We start from the raw sequence: 15001 nt of genomic DNA, 5'->3' as shown, positions 1-15001 counted from the left end.
TAGGGACGCCGTCGAGCGAGGGCGGCCCTCGCACCCAGATCTGGGCGCGAGCAGCCCTCGACGGCGGCCCTCGCCCAGATCGGTGAGGGTGACCCTCGCTCGACGGCGGCGACGGCGGCCCTCGCGCCCAGATCCGCAAGGTACTCGTCGTGGTTCTACCTTCCGCTTCACTGATTGGATGCTCTTCTTTCCCTTCCGAGCCTCTCGCGTGTGCTTGTTTAGATGGTGCTTGGCCTTTTGAGCTAGGGTTCTTGTTGGTGTGGATTGGGTTGGAGTCGGATTCTGCTGCTCGTGGGGGTTTTTTTGTGTCATGAAGTTGGTTTGGCGAACCCTTTTAGATGGAATAGTCTTGTTTTTCTGGTTGTGTGGGTTGTCTGGCTATTCGGTAATTGATCAATGTTGATGTTTTAGTTGATATGTGGAGTGTGTGTCCGGATTCGGATGGATGGATGGATGGATGTCATTGCAGCTTCTTCTGTGTGAGAATAGATAAAATTTTCAGAGTTTGGTTTCGCTTGAGTGTTCAGCGAAAACCCATTTCCTCAGGGCATGAAACGAAGCCCACGAGAAGCAATGCTTCAAAGAATCAGGAAATATTAGGTCGACCTAACCAGCCAAAGCATTTTCTAGTTTGGGTACATAGTCAATTTTATCTGCAACTTCTGTGAGAATGATAGTTCATCTGATAAAAACTTAGGTAGTGTAACGTAGGGAAGATTTTCTATGAGCTCGTGTACAAGCATATACTGCCAATTCAATATGAAGTGATAGAGGACAAAGCAGAGGGAATTTCTTTGGAAACGCAAGGGGTTGAGTTTGTATGACCTGGTGCTATCTCTTTGGTTTGCTTCTTGCAGTATCCTATGATTTAAATCGCGTTATGCCTAGGTGGCAGATGCAAAACAAGTCTCAAGGAAACTTGGGCAAGCTGTTGCTAAACCCCACTGAACTTCCTAGTTCTAGATATAATTGCTTGATATTATGTTATTTGATCATTGCTATAGTGGTCCTCTCACTAGTTCTGTCATGTTCTAAATTTTCTAATACTCTGCACGTCTTCACTGTTGTTGGTGTATCATATTCTAGAATTGAGTAATCTAGAACTTGAAGCTTGTGTTACCTTGTCATTCACTTTCATTTGCCTGTAAATGGTTTTTGTGGGTTCATGAATTCACTCATGACCCTATATTAAAGGAAAGTTGTCCCTCATGTACTTAGTGGGTTGAACATTCAATGAGGTCCTGACCTCCAGAGATGAACAGTCCAGGTGCTCTTTTAGGTTTAGGAATGGAGCTTCTTGTTCTTATTGGAAAAAAACAACACGCCTAGCGGCCGACAGAAATCTTTTTGAAGCCATCGGTATTCCGTAGGATTTATAGTTAATATGTATGTTGCTGGATGAAGAATACGAAGTGACAGCAGGATCTTATCACAATGCTGAAAATATGGCAGTATGTGAAGTCATGGCTTTAAGCCATCGGTATTCCGTAGGATTTATAGTTGATATCTTATCTCTTGTGTTCTTGCAGTACTCAATTTGCAGAAGCTACCCCAGATTCTGGTTATGCAGCACTTCAAGGATTTTTAACTCCGTTTAAAGGTGAATGGTATCATCTGAATGATTATAGGGGTAGGGAGAGACGGCCCAGAACAGCAAGAGAATTGTTCAACCATAGGCATTCTTCATTAAGGAATGTCATTGAGAGGTCATTTGGGGCATTAAAAAATCGCTTTTTCATTTTAAGACACATACTTCCATTTACAATTCGAAAGCAAGCATGTATTGTAATTGCATGTTGTGCTATCCATAATTATATTCGTGATCAAGACAGGATGGACAAAAACTTTTCCCTATATGGAGATCCGGAGTACCCATTTGGACCTACACAAGTGGAGGATGCAGATGAGTGGCATGAGGAGGCAGTTGAGATGAACATGCTTAAGAAAAATATTGCAAATAAAATGGCAAGGGATCACAATATGCCTGAGATTCCATGACTTTGTGTTTATGACTTATGTAATGTTGTTTATAAATATTTGGGAACATTTTGTTAATTAGCGGGTATTATTATTGTTGTATTTTTCAAATCCAAAGCCTATGCAGCTAAACTGCACCAAGGAATCTGAGTGTGCCGAAGATCATCGGAATGTTCTTTTATTATCAGCACATCCGAAAACCAACAGATTAGTCGAGTGAGGAGAAAACTGAACACAGCAGACATTAGCTGGGTTCCAAATGGTGCCGACCGAGTTTTTCTGCAGAAAATCACATTAATGACCTCATTCTTCCTTTTTGAATTAGAAAATCCTCACATAAAATTCCACGACGATAAATTAACTAAAAGTCAAAGCAAGAATCTGCGTCTACGCTGCTTGAACTTATGGTTACAGCTTAAATAAATATTAACGGGGCTTTCAAAGGCCAAGAATGATCAACTGAGTTCATAAAGTTTACTGAATTTCCTTGCCAGTCTGATTCCCCTAATGTGACTCAGTCCAAGCTTCTTTTCTACGGAAGCTTTCAAGCATGCATAAATTGTAACTAGGGAGAAGATTATGTCCCTTTTTCAAGAAGATATTATACTACTGTATGGAAAAAAGAATGTTAAAATAGATACAAGAGATGGCATGCCTCATTGACTGCCCACAGCTTCAAAGAACAATCATCACTGCCGCTCGCAAACTTCGTAGGGTCTGCTCGAGAGAAGTCAACAGACCAAGCCCTCTTCTGGTGCTCCATATGTTGTGAAAATCCTTGAGCAGTGCCCACATCCCATATCTAGGTTCAAGCAATGTTAAAGTAATCATATGCAGAATTAGGATGGCGTATAACCAGGACCAAACATTTTGATTGCTGTTCACATCAGTTCTTTTTGGAACTCACAGCACTAAATTTTGCAAGTCTAACAACTAGAATCAAGAAAGTAATACCAAGTAAGTCTTCACATTCGTAGAATGAGTTATCGTTTTGTTTATTTATTGGTAATAAAAACAACTAACACATGATTAAGATGTAAGCATTCTTTTTATGTTTTGGTAATTTAATATGAGAATAAATAGTATTTATAATAGCGGGTGTGAAGAAACTTTTGAAATAGATAAATATGGTATTCAAAATAATAAAAAGATTAAGAAAATTAATTTTATCCATGAAGAGCATGCTAAAGATATATATATATATATATATATATATATATATATGAGTTAAAAAGGATTAGACAAATCAATAAACAATGCTTATTGGTTTTTTTCACTTATAACTTGTACTTATAGTTAAATAAAATATATAGACTTCAATGAAAAAAAAATTAGGAATAGAAATTTTTTGGTTGTATGCCAAACGCATTTATGTTCTTTTTCTATTCCAAGAATAGAAATTTCGTCGATTTAAACGCATTTACTTCTTTTTCATTCCAAATAGAAATTTTGTGCGATTCTCAAACGCGTTATTTTGCTTCAAAACTCTATCCAAGAAATAGAAATAGAAAAAGCTATTTACGAAAGAAATTGTTTCCAGAAGTAGAAACGTTACCAAACGCGCCCTTAGCCTCCGTCGCCCTCGTTTCTTGGCATTCAGTATTAGCACCTTTCCCTGCTCTGCTTCTCCCTGTTCCACGACCGGGAAATCCGCGGAAGTTATCTCGCGTTTAATCCTTCAATATAACTTCCGACCCTCATTGGTGAAATTTCCTGAACGTCCTTGCTTGGATTTTCTCATCACTGTTCGGAGCTAGAAATCAAGCTTGATAAAGGTGAGTTCATTATTTGATACTCTCGGTGATAGTTTTAGAATGAAAACAGAAACTGGGACTTCATATATTGTCGATCCAAAATCTGAAATGATCGAGGCTGAGTTGATGATTTAGGTCTCTGTTGGCGCTTATTGTGATGGGATGAAATGAATCGATACGGTAAACTTATATTTAATCTAAGAAACTAAGTTGCCCACCATATGTTCGACAAAATGCCTGAACTGAGTCCGTATAGATTAGTCCTTGATCCGGACCTGTTTCAAGTGTATAATGGTATGTCACACGTGAATGCAACTTTTTGTTGATGGCTAAGCATGATTTTGTACCGCATTTTATTTCCACCGAGACCAAATTTGAGCAATTTCTTTTTGATTGTGTTTGCTCGGTGTTTATATGTCTTCCTGTGGCGTTCAACGATGGTCATCGATGAGGAGCCGCTCAAAAATCGACGGTTCAAGGGTTAATTTTTAAGCTCAATTGTTCCGGTTTGTTCATCACATCCTTATATCCGATCGTGTCCCTGTTTTTGTTCTCTGCGTCTGTGGTGGCTGTGGCCGGCGTATGTTGATGACTATTTTGGTGGACGAAGGTGGAGGTTTGATAACAAGTATAGGTAGATTAACGGAGACGAATATATGTTCATGCTTTGATGATTTTGGTAGACGGATCTTTGATTGTGTTTTGAGACGATGAAGGCATTAGAATAAGAAAAAAGAATTAGAAAAAGAGAAAAATTAGAAAAACGCATATTAAAAGGTATAAAAAGAGGGAAAAAAACCATAAAAGCCTCCAAATTATTCCTATTGTGATACATTTACCTCTTTTTTGTGATACCAAAAACTTTAAAATGTGCCACTATGATGTATTTATCCTAAAATTTTTCTTTTAACATAAAAAATCAAAAAATTGTACCTATGTGATACATTTACTTTCCGTAAAGATTTCTTCAGATGATTTTTAAGCCAAAATAACGTCGCTTTTATTTTACTTAAGTTACGTGGGCGTCATGTCAACACTTTTGGCGTACATGTAGGCATATTTTTAAATGTTTCCATTGACGAAACTTTGAAGGAAGATAAATGTGTCATGAAGGTACAAGTTTGGGATTTTTTGTGCCACAAAAAAATTTAGGGTAAATGTATCACGGTGGGCATAAGTTAGATTTTTTGGTGGCTTTTGTCCTAAAAAAGACTTGGGTAAAAAAAACTTGAGGCTAACTATAATTGTATCCATAAAAGGGGGAGATTCTACAAAGAAACACAAGTCGTGAAATGAAACAAATAATTATAAAGGCCAGGGAAAGAAAGCAAATGATTATAAGACAAGTTCATGAATTGCAATAGGAATTGCTCAGTCAGATCAGAGGCTGATTGGCCTATAAGCGGCTCTTATATCCATTTGGTAAGTCCCTTGAGAATATGTAAGAACTACTCTCTGAACAGTTATGGCAATATCAGTGGTAAGAAGGAAGTGTTTGAGCCAGTGAGTATGTCAATTGAAGTTTTCAAATCGATACCCTCACTCAGAGCTTGTTTGGTGTGAAATGCAGTTACGTAACGTCTGCTGATACTGTCAAACAATGCCACTAGCTGATCACATGCTTAAGAGAATGTGCCTAAAGAGAAGAAGAGTACAGTACTATAGAAGCAGGGGAGTAATAACCAGATTAGAGTCTTGCCAAATGCATAGAGAATCCCTTTTTGCCTGTGATACTAGCACTAGCCAGTGAATCTATGTCCAGTTAGGCCACTGTCATATATTTGTGCCCCTTGCATGGATGTTTGGGGCTTCGATTTTTGCCAAGAACCCATGGGCAGTTAAGAGATAGCCAAAATTTTTGTTGCATTTTGGGTAGGACTTGTACTCGAATATTTGTTTCTAGACCTGTCCTCCTATCCAAGCCTGCCCTATCAATAGAGAACCAATTGTATCTGCGTCCTCCCTGGGCTGCACATGACTTTATGCTTGGTCTATCTGAATGGCTCACAGGATGACAATCGCAAGAAGAGAATACGGAAATTTTTTGAAGATGTCTCATCGAGAATATTTGCAAGGGAAGGTTGCGGCCAGTGGGATTTTGAACTAATGATTTCATCGAAACTATTAGCGATGAGTATTCTCCTTTCTAGGTATTCAATTCTCGGGAAAACACCAAAATCATATGGGCAAGTTAAAATTGAGATTATCAATTAACTGGAGAGAACAATATAGTTCCCTTCAAGTAACGGATTCCAACCAATTGAAATGAATTGACAGATAAGTCACCCTTACTGCCACTCTACAAGTTTCCCTCCAAAAATTTTCTTTAGTCTGTTTCAATTAAGGGGTGTCATGGAAAGAACATTTAGTTCTACCTACTATGCATCTTATCATATGTCAAGTCACCATGGTTATAAGCTTGAATGATTGTATCACAGAAGTTCAGTATAAGTCAAAACCTACCATAGAGAAAGATGTTCTCTGAAGACTTCCCTATAATTGTTATCTATTTGTTGAATCTGCTCATGTTTATACGCCATTCTTTTTTTCGGCTAACCAATATATCCATGTGTCATGTTGGATACTTTTAATTGGAGTACCAAACAACAGATAAAAATAACCTATTTATGGTTCAATATCATGTGCAAGCTAAATTGACAAAAGTACTTTATTACCATGTCCATACCTTCAGATTTTGACCCAGCACTTAAAGCAGTATCGTCTCGACATATATGACTGCTCACTGGCATTTTGTGTAAAGTATGTGACAAACGGCTACATGGATAGTCTAACCAGCAACACCAGGAGCAGAACTGCCGCTGCTACCCCATTTTTGAGTCACAGAAACTGGAGAATGGGTCGACCGCATATTCTTCAGTAGCTGGGAATCGTCATAATCCGGAGCAGATGGAGCAAGGACACCTTCACCCTTATCCGCATCAACAAATATGTCCGCAGCATTCTCATTGCACGCGATTGCCTTCAGTTCCTCCAAAACCTCATCCATTGGTGGCCTCATTTCCTTGTCCAGTTGCAAGCACAGGAAAGCTAACTCGGCCACCGAAGTTGTCATCCTATTGATTTCGCTATCTGACTCAAATCCTAGATTTGGGTCGATCAATTCGCCAAACGCGCATTTCTGAATCTTGTTAATGGCGAAGTTGGCCAAATTAATCTCGTGCCTCTCTCTGCTTTTGTCCACAGCTGGCTTGGACGATACAAGCTCCACCAGAACAACTCCGAAGCTATAGACATCACTCTTCTCCGTGAGCTGGTAGCACTGATGGTAGTCGGGGTCCACATAACCTGGAGTCCCTTGAGGAGCTGTTGAGATATGAGAGACATCATCGGGGAATAGCCTCGAAAGCCCAAAATCCGCAACTTTAACCCCAAAATTCTTGTCGAGAAGGATGTTATTTGTTTTCACATCACAGTGGACAATGTCAGAAGCGTGGAGGTAAGCCAATGCAGTAGCAGTCTCTATGGCTATGTCCATACGGATCTGCCAAGGCAATGTAGTAGAAGAGTTTGCTCGCTGGCCGTGGATATGATCAGCAACAGTGCCATTCGAGATGTACTCATAGACAAGTAGAAGCTCACGGCTGTGGCGAGATGTGCAACCGTACAGAGACACAAGGTTTTTGTGTTGCAAACGGGTTAGGATCTCTACCTCATTCTTGAACTGCTTTACCCTCCGGTTGTTCTGCTCGTATAGGCGCTTCACTGCTACTTCCCGCCCATCTCGAAGTTTTCCTGTTAAGAACATTGTAGAAAATGTCTTTCAGTTGACGATCCCTTGGAGGAATAGTGAAGGAACATTTTCTCACCGTAGTAAACAGTTCCAAAACCTCCGTCTCCAAGTTCATTGGAAGCAGAGAAGTTATTTGTGGCTTCTTCAAGTTCGGTACTTGTGAAAATGGGGACTTCAAAGTAGACATTGCTCTCTTCCATGTCTGAATTGGAGTGAGGATGTGAGGTGCTGTTTCTCAAATGGAACTTCAAAGAAGCATTCTTCCTCTTCAAGTGGATCATATAGGACAACAGGATGATGGCCAAGCTTCCAATTCCAATACCTGATGCACCAGGAGATAATTAACTAGAGTCCTATACATGAAAATGCTTTTAATTTTTGTGCCGTTTCTTAGGACATATGGATTATGTTGGCTGGAAGCATGGACAGACAGTTGAGCTCTTAAGACGAAGTAAGAAGATTATGGTACAACCGACTTTGAATTGATCAGCATTGTGAGATTGGTTTGCAGTAAAAACCAGAAAGGATACTTCTGTGATAAGGTAATCCTGTTTCTTTTGTTTTATCATGTCAACCTGGAGCAGATTGTCCCAGTTATACTTTAGTTTGTTCAGGTCAGCAGAGTCAATATGATAACTACAAGAAAGGAAATTACCCAGTCCTATCTTCCACCAATGTCCTTTTCCTGCATTGAAGTTGAAAAAGCAGATAGGTCAATTGAGGGAAACGATGGCAAAATAGCCACAGTACTTTCATCCGAATCCTATTTCATATAAGATATATGCACAACCTACCCAACGAGAATGGCAGCAAGTTCCAAATATCAAGTGCGGTAACTTATATAGCCATTGCTAATGAGGTGTGTCAACTACTTGTGCATTTTATTGGCAAACAAGGGTCCTATATTCATCTCACAGAAATGAGAAGTCAGTTTCTTCATCATAAGATGTCTTTTCTGAAGTACAGTTCTGCAAAAGTATTCATGAAGTTGCACAATGCCAAATGGTAACTTAGCATAGAAAGAAAACATGTATACCGATTGACTATTATCCCACTGATGGAGATCCGAAATGGGAAGTGAAAACTGACAGGTTGAACGTGAGAAATGCACATAGGGCTATGGCGTGGGATTTCTATTGTTAAAAAATCGTATCCACTCTCTCATGTCATAATGCTGGGAAACATTCCTATAATATTTTGAGTATGACAAGTAAGTATACTAACATGTGAAATTAAGTGTGCAGAAGATATTGTCTTTACATACACATTCATATGAAGATGGTGTTAGCAATAAGAAGTGTAAGAGCGTAGAACGGCTTTTGTTTCATAGAAGGTAACCAAGTTATTGGACTAGAGATATGTTGATGAGTGGATGGACCTTTGTGAACAAGTAATTAGACAAGTTATATGTTGATGTTTGAAAGGAACTTGTGGATGGTGAACAAATTAGAGGACGTATCATCGTAAAAAGTGTCTGGATGAACCAATAGAATGTGAACGAACTGGAGGACAAGAAAACGTCAATAACCTTTATTGGACTTTGCAAATGGTGAACAAATTAAAGGGTGTGTGATCAATGAAGAGTTTGGATGGAACAAGTAGAAGTTGAACAGTCTACAGAACATAGTGATGTCAATATGCTTGAAGGTAGCTATTGCAAGGAGAACAAGTTTGGGTATGTAGTGCTCTCGCTACATATGGAGCAATGGTTCTACTACAAGCCTTTGCAATCCTAGAGGGAAGATACTGACTCTTTATCAATTTGATTTAAATTTGAATTGGTGTTCTAAGGCTCGCCTTAGGCATTGGAATAAAAAGCGGACTAGAGAAGATCATAACAGTTTACCATAGTTGGGCATGAAACTATTGTAGAAGCAAAACTGACTATTTTGAGTAATGTCTTTGCAGACCTACAGAGTGACGTTCTGCAACTATAGATAATAAACTGATGGCTACTCATGGCATTTGAATTTCAAATGGTTATTTAAGATCTCATGACTATAAATTCAACCAAGGGAAGTAGTAGAGTTCGGGGAAACAGAAAAAAGTCTATGCTCTGAGTGCCCATCGTCTTGTTGTTTTTGTGTGTAGAAGCTGTGTTAATCCGGTTGTATTTCTTTGTAAAAGTCAGAGCATTTATAATCAGAGAATAGTGTGTTAAGAAGCAGAGCTACAAAATTAAGGGAATATCTTGAGACACCATAACATTTCAAGGATTACACAGTGAATTCTAGCTCTCATTTGGCTTTTAGAGCCGAGAGAGTGGAGTAGGCCAGGTGAATAGGCCGGAAAAGAGAGATGGTACAATTGATGAAGCTTGGCGTGCATCTTCCTCTTGATAGTTATAAGATTCGTACCATCATAATTACCACATGCTGATAAGTGTTTAGAAAAGAGAATAATTTATGATGAACTATTTACATGAAACGTTAATTCATAACTTTAAAAACCTTACCGCCACGACTATTGCAGTCCTTGGGATGACTAAATCCGTGTGGGCAGTAGCACAGAAACTCTGTGTCGCGTAATCGTCCACATCGGCCTCCACTTTCTTGACAACTAATACAACTCTTGTTAGTTAATAAATCCCATTTTAACCGGAACCCTTTCTCCAACAATGCCTTGTAGTCGACATCTTCGATTGTTTGATTCAAGAACCCTCCCTCCAGTTGTACCGGTACCATTACAACTGACGGGCAGAATCCCAAAATATGTACTCGGTGAGTGCTATTAGGAAATAAAGCAACAGAGCTGTTGTATGTGACGTTAGAAGTACAATTCACAAGTGATGTTGGGAAGGGAAAAGAAGTGTTGATGCAGTTATAGAAGAAGAATAGTTTATGAAGAGAAGCAGTCTTCGTTAGGAAGATGTTTTCGGGAGGTGAAGAGGAGAAGGGAAGAGGAAGAAAGCAAGAAGTATCCCTTTGGCATACTAGTTCAATGGAACTCTCATTGTAGGAGATGCTTTTAACTGAGTAGGGACCATACATAGTTTTTGTTCCTTCACAAGTGATCTCAAATCCAGGGTAACCGCATAAATCTCTTCTTTCTCCAGGAATATAAAAGGGATAACTTACGTTCACACGGTTGCCTCCACAATGGCCGGGTTTGCACACTTCATATGACACTTCATCCGATGATGACTCGACAGGATCTTCTAAGATGGCAATGAAGAACATGCAGAACGCCATGCAAATTAAGCCTCGCGTGTAAGCGCAGTGTAGATCCATCCCAGAAATTTCGATCTGGCTTTAGTATGGAACGTACAATTTTTTTTTTTTTTGGATATTAATGCTCGGTACAGCATGAAGAAGAACAGAAAGAAGAAGAAGCTGTTTGATTCCTCATGTGAAAGTGAAAAGAAGGCCCTTGTTATTGGCAATTCCTTCTACTTGTCTTGTGATCTCAACTGCTCAAGCACGGCTGTTGACTTGGAAAGTGGACAGGAAGACTAGAACAGTAGTAGACTTTCAAGAAGGGCCAGGTAGACACGCAAGGGAGCTATGTCATCCATCACTTTACCTCTTTCACATGTGAAGACCGATTGACAGGTTATTCCAAGAGTTCAATCCCATTTTCATATATCCCCTGAAGCGCATCCTTTACAAGAGGATAATGAGAGGAAAAAAAAACCAGATACATTTGTCCCCTGTTTTGCATATTTAGATCAAACCAAATAAGCAAGATTAGCAAACTAAGTCTAAGAAAAAAAAACAAAATTAGTGGGTCTTTTACAATTAGACATCTCTGTTGGAAAATTAATTTCAAGTATCCATTCTTATATAGGTAAAAAGAATAAAAAATAGCAAGATAATAACAAAAATAAATCAATTAAAAAAATAAATAAATACATAACAAAATGAAAAGGAGATAAAAAGGGATAAAAAGGAGGTTTTCTTTTTCAGCACGGGCTTCCGAACCTTTTGAATAAACCTTAGCCCATAAAAACATTTGGTGATTTGATTTGTGCAATTCATTAATTATATTCAGCACTCTTATTAATTCCAAGCCTATGAAACCTATGTAAGGTTTTCTGCCCATTATTCTCAGCCGAGGCCCATTCAACCATCAATTTGTTGGTCCAATTAAGTAAAAAAGAAAAGAGGTCTGACAAGGTTTTCTTCATGGCCACCATCACCGATTTCTGCGAGCATCATAAGTGCTCCGTCCCTTTGCAGTGACTGAGAACTATTGCTTTCAGATTCCAATTCTGATCATTCTCGTCGCCACTCGTCGCTGCCTGCTACCGCTGAGAATCCCTTCACTGCTCTCCTCACGTTATTAGCCTTCGTCGCCCTCGTTTCTCGGCATTCCGGATTTGCGCCTTTTCCTGCTCTGCTTCTCCCTGTTCCATGACCGGAAATTCGCCGAAGTTATCTCGCGTTTGATTATTCAATATAACTTTCGACCCTTATTGGTGACGTTTCTGGAACGTCCTTGCTTGGATTTTCTCATCACTGTTTGGAGCTAGAAATCAAGCTTGATAGAGTTGAGTTCAATATCTGTTACTCCCGGTCATATTTTTAGAATGAAAACAGAGATTGAGACTTCATACATTGTCAATCAAAAATCTGAAATGATCGAGGCTGAGTTGATGATTTAGGTCTATGTTAGCGCTTATTGTGATGGCATGAAATGAATCGTCACCGTAAACTCATATATAACTAATCAACTAAACTGGCCACCATAGGTTCATCAAAATGCCCAAACCGAGTCCGTATTGATTAGTCCTTGATCCTGACCTGTTTTGAGTGCATAATGATATAATGATATGTCACACGCGATTGCAACTTTTTGTTGATGGCTACTTCCACCGATTCCAAATCTGACCAATTTCTTTTTGATTGTGTTTGCTCGGTGTTTATACATTTTCCTGCTGCGTTCAATGATGGTCATCCGATCACGTCTCTGTTTTTGTTCTCTGCGTCTGTGGAGGCTGTGGCGGGCGTATGTTAATGACTGTGTGGCTTTATATAATTTCTGTATAGAAATTGGAAACCAAGGAAATTAAAAACATATTGAATTCTAGGTGGTCTTGCGGTCATGTACATTCAGCTGCATAAAATGCAAATTCATGTTAAGATGCTTTCTACAATTAATAACGTGGCTATATATAACTTCTGTCGGCTTTAGCATTGGTGTCGTACGTTCAACAAATAATAGAAGAAAAATTTCTGAAGTAGTCTTATCTAACAATCTTTGTACACAAGTTGCTCGTTGTATTGAAAGCCTAGATGTGCTTACAGTACGAACTTAAATTTCACACAACCATGGACATTGAAATGGTTGGCGATGATCTTGATGGAGAAGACAGATAGGGCTTGGGAGGAACTAGCAAGCAGTCAACCCTGCCTCTTAGCATATCCACCACCTCGCTCATTGTTGGCCTAATTGAAGGATTAGTCTGTATGCACCACAAGCTCACTATTATCATCTTCCTAGCTTTCTCTCTGTCCCCTTCACTTGTGAGATTCTGCAGTCCAAACTCCTCTTGAAGTTCAAGACGCTTGTGAATCCAATGCGGGAAGTATATTTCACTGCTTCTCTCTGCTCCCGTCACTACATTTTTCCTGCCACCAACCATTTCGAGCACTGTCATCCCAAAGCTGTACACATCTGATTTTTGGGATATTCCTCCGAAGTTCCTGCAAAATACTTCTGGCGCGATAAACCCCGCAGTCCCTCGCGCGCCGAGTAGTGAGATCATGCTCTCCTCTCGATGGCATATCTTCGCAAGGCCAAAGTCGGAAATCTTGGGGCAATAGTTTTCATCGAGAAGGATGTTGTGCGGCTTTATGTCGAAATGTAATATTCTCGAGTTGCAGCCTTGGTGCAAGTATTCGAGCCCTTGAGCAATGCCTAGGGAGATTTGGTACAAGGTGTCCCATCCGAGGTGGTGGCAACCTAGCTTGCTGTAGTTCTCTTCGTATATGAGTTTCTCCAGAGATCCATTGGGCATGTACTCATAGACAAGAGCCCTTTTGGTTTTGTGAAAGCAGAAACCTAGCAGAGTAACAATGTTGACATGGGAAGTTCTGCTCATGCTGTTTACCTCATTGATGAAGTCTTCACCTTCTCCTTTGAGCTTGCTTAGGATTTTCACTGCCACGAGATGACCATTTGGGAGCTTCCCTTTGTACACACAACCATAGCCTCCTTGGCCTAGTTTTTCTTTGAATGAGTTGGTCATTCTCTTTATGTCAGCATAAGAATATCTTCTCGTTGCTAAAATTCCCCGATTTTCGAAAAGGACCTCACATTTATGACTCTTTTTCATCTTTCCGCTCCCTGTGATCATGGAGTTCTGCTTGGATATTTTTTGTCGAAGACGATAGGCTAGGACTATTGTAGCGACACCAAATGCACTGATTGATGCACCTGCGTAACCAAAGGATACAAAGTTTAAATAGTGATGACTATTTTGATGGGGTTTTGTAGTCCTAGTTCCAATTATACTGGCCAAATGTCTAAATTTGAATTCATAAGCATGCGTAACAAATTTGATGTACTACTTACCAATAGCACCTTTCTTCCATAAACTCCTAGCTTTCAATTTCCCTGCAACATAAACGTTGTAAAATAGAATGCAGAAGCTGACCGGACCTTCGCAATTAAATCAAGAGCGAGAGAGAACAAAATTACCAACTCATTCAATAGGTTCAACAGGTTTATCTTCAACATGTATTAGTAATTACTTAAATCCTTTGTTACATAGAGGGCCTGAATTTTTGCCCACAAATGTGCGGTATCCTTCTCGTCGGCTACCTCTATTAACAAATCATTCAATAGGTTCAATAGGTTTATACCCTTTGCCCTCTCAATGAACTTAGCCTTGCCATCCAACGCCTTGGCTAAACTTTGAGTTGTTAATAGCCCACGCATCTTAACGCTTTACAACTCAAAGTTGTTCCTCCCGTTAAATATCTTAATTTCTACTTTCGCTCCAAATATAATTGCAAAGTCTCAAGCTCTGACACCAATTGTGGTAAAATTGAGTGCGAAAGCTAACCGGATCTTTACGATTTAATCCAGAGCGAGAGAGAATGAAATTGAAAGAGAAATAAAACAATGAACAATAAAGAATAAAAGAGATTAACGCGGTTCAGTTGGAGTGTCAATACCTACTTCATGGGGAGAGCCAGCTAGAATTAACCGACTAATCAATGAGAGAATTATAGAATTACAATCATTTACATTCTCATGTGTTTTCTAGCCCTAGATTACACTCAATCTCACATGGTTTAGCCTGATTACCTCGCGACTAAAACACCTCTATTGGACGTAAAACTCTGCACAAAACCACGGTGTTTTGAGCGTCTCTCTTAACTTGTGTTATGCTCCTCTTTGTGCGCTCCTCAGAGGGTGTATTCTCTTTTCGGAGCTCCCCTCTCTTCTATATTGAGCTCCTCTCTATTATGCGATTAGTAAGAGAGCTTAGCTTGAGCTTATTTTCAAAGAGTTTGACTTGGCATATGGAGTCATTATTGTTTTGCTAATAGAAGGAGAAAAGAAAGCAATC

The 15001-nt window shown here is 39.5% G+C and overlaps 3 protein-coding genes across 3 annotated transcripts in view; all 3 read right to left on the bottom strand.

Annotated features, from left to right (window-relative positions):
• Positions 1–15001, bottom strand: part of LOC115689797 (LEAF RUST 10 DISEASE-RESISTANCE LOCUS RECEPTOR-LIKE PROTEIN KINASE-like 1.2) — a 96310-nt gene that overhangs the window by 74310 nt on the left and 6999 nt on the right. The window lies entirely within an intron of this gene.
• On the bottom strand, positions 6520–10712 carry LOC115665350 (LEAF RUST 10 DISEASE-RESISTANCE LOCUS RECEPTOR-LIKE PROTEIN KINASE-like 1.2). The gene is made up of 4 exons (XM_056309199.1): positions 9938–10712; positions 8123–8167; positions 7559–7804; positions 6520–7484 (listed from the first exon to the last, which is right to left on the bottom strand). Exons 1-4 carry the CDS (start codon positions 10710–10712, stop codon positions 6520–6522), a joined length of 2031 nt encoding a protein of 676 aa, XP_056165174.1.
• On the bottom strand, positions 12416–13799 carry LOC115665352 (rust resistance kinase Lr10-like). The gene has a single exon (XM_056309202.1). The coding sequence runs from the start codon at positions 13778–13780 to the stop codon at positions 12743–12745; it is 1038 nt and encodes a 345-aa protein (XP_056165177.1). The 5' UTR covers positions 13781–13799; the 3' UTR covers positions 12416–12742.

The sequence above is a fragment of the Syzygium oleosum genome, unplaced genomic scaffold, assembly GCF_021117445.2.
Source record: "Syzygium oleosum isolate NSW1041296 unplaced genomic scaffold, Sole_v2.1 Sole_v2.03, whole genome shotgun sequence".
Lineage (NCBI taxonomy): Eukaryota > Viridiplantae > Streptophyta > Magnoliopsida > Myrtales > Myrtaceae > Syzygium > Syzygium oleosum.
This window is presented reverse-complemented; position numbering and strand designations above follow the sequence as displayed.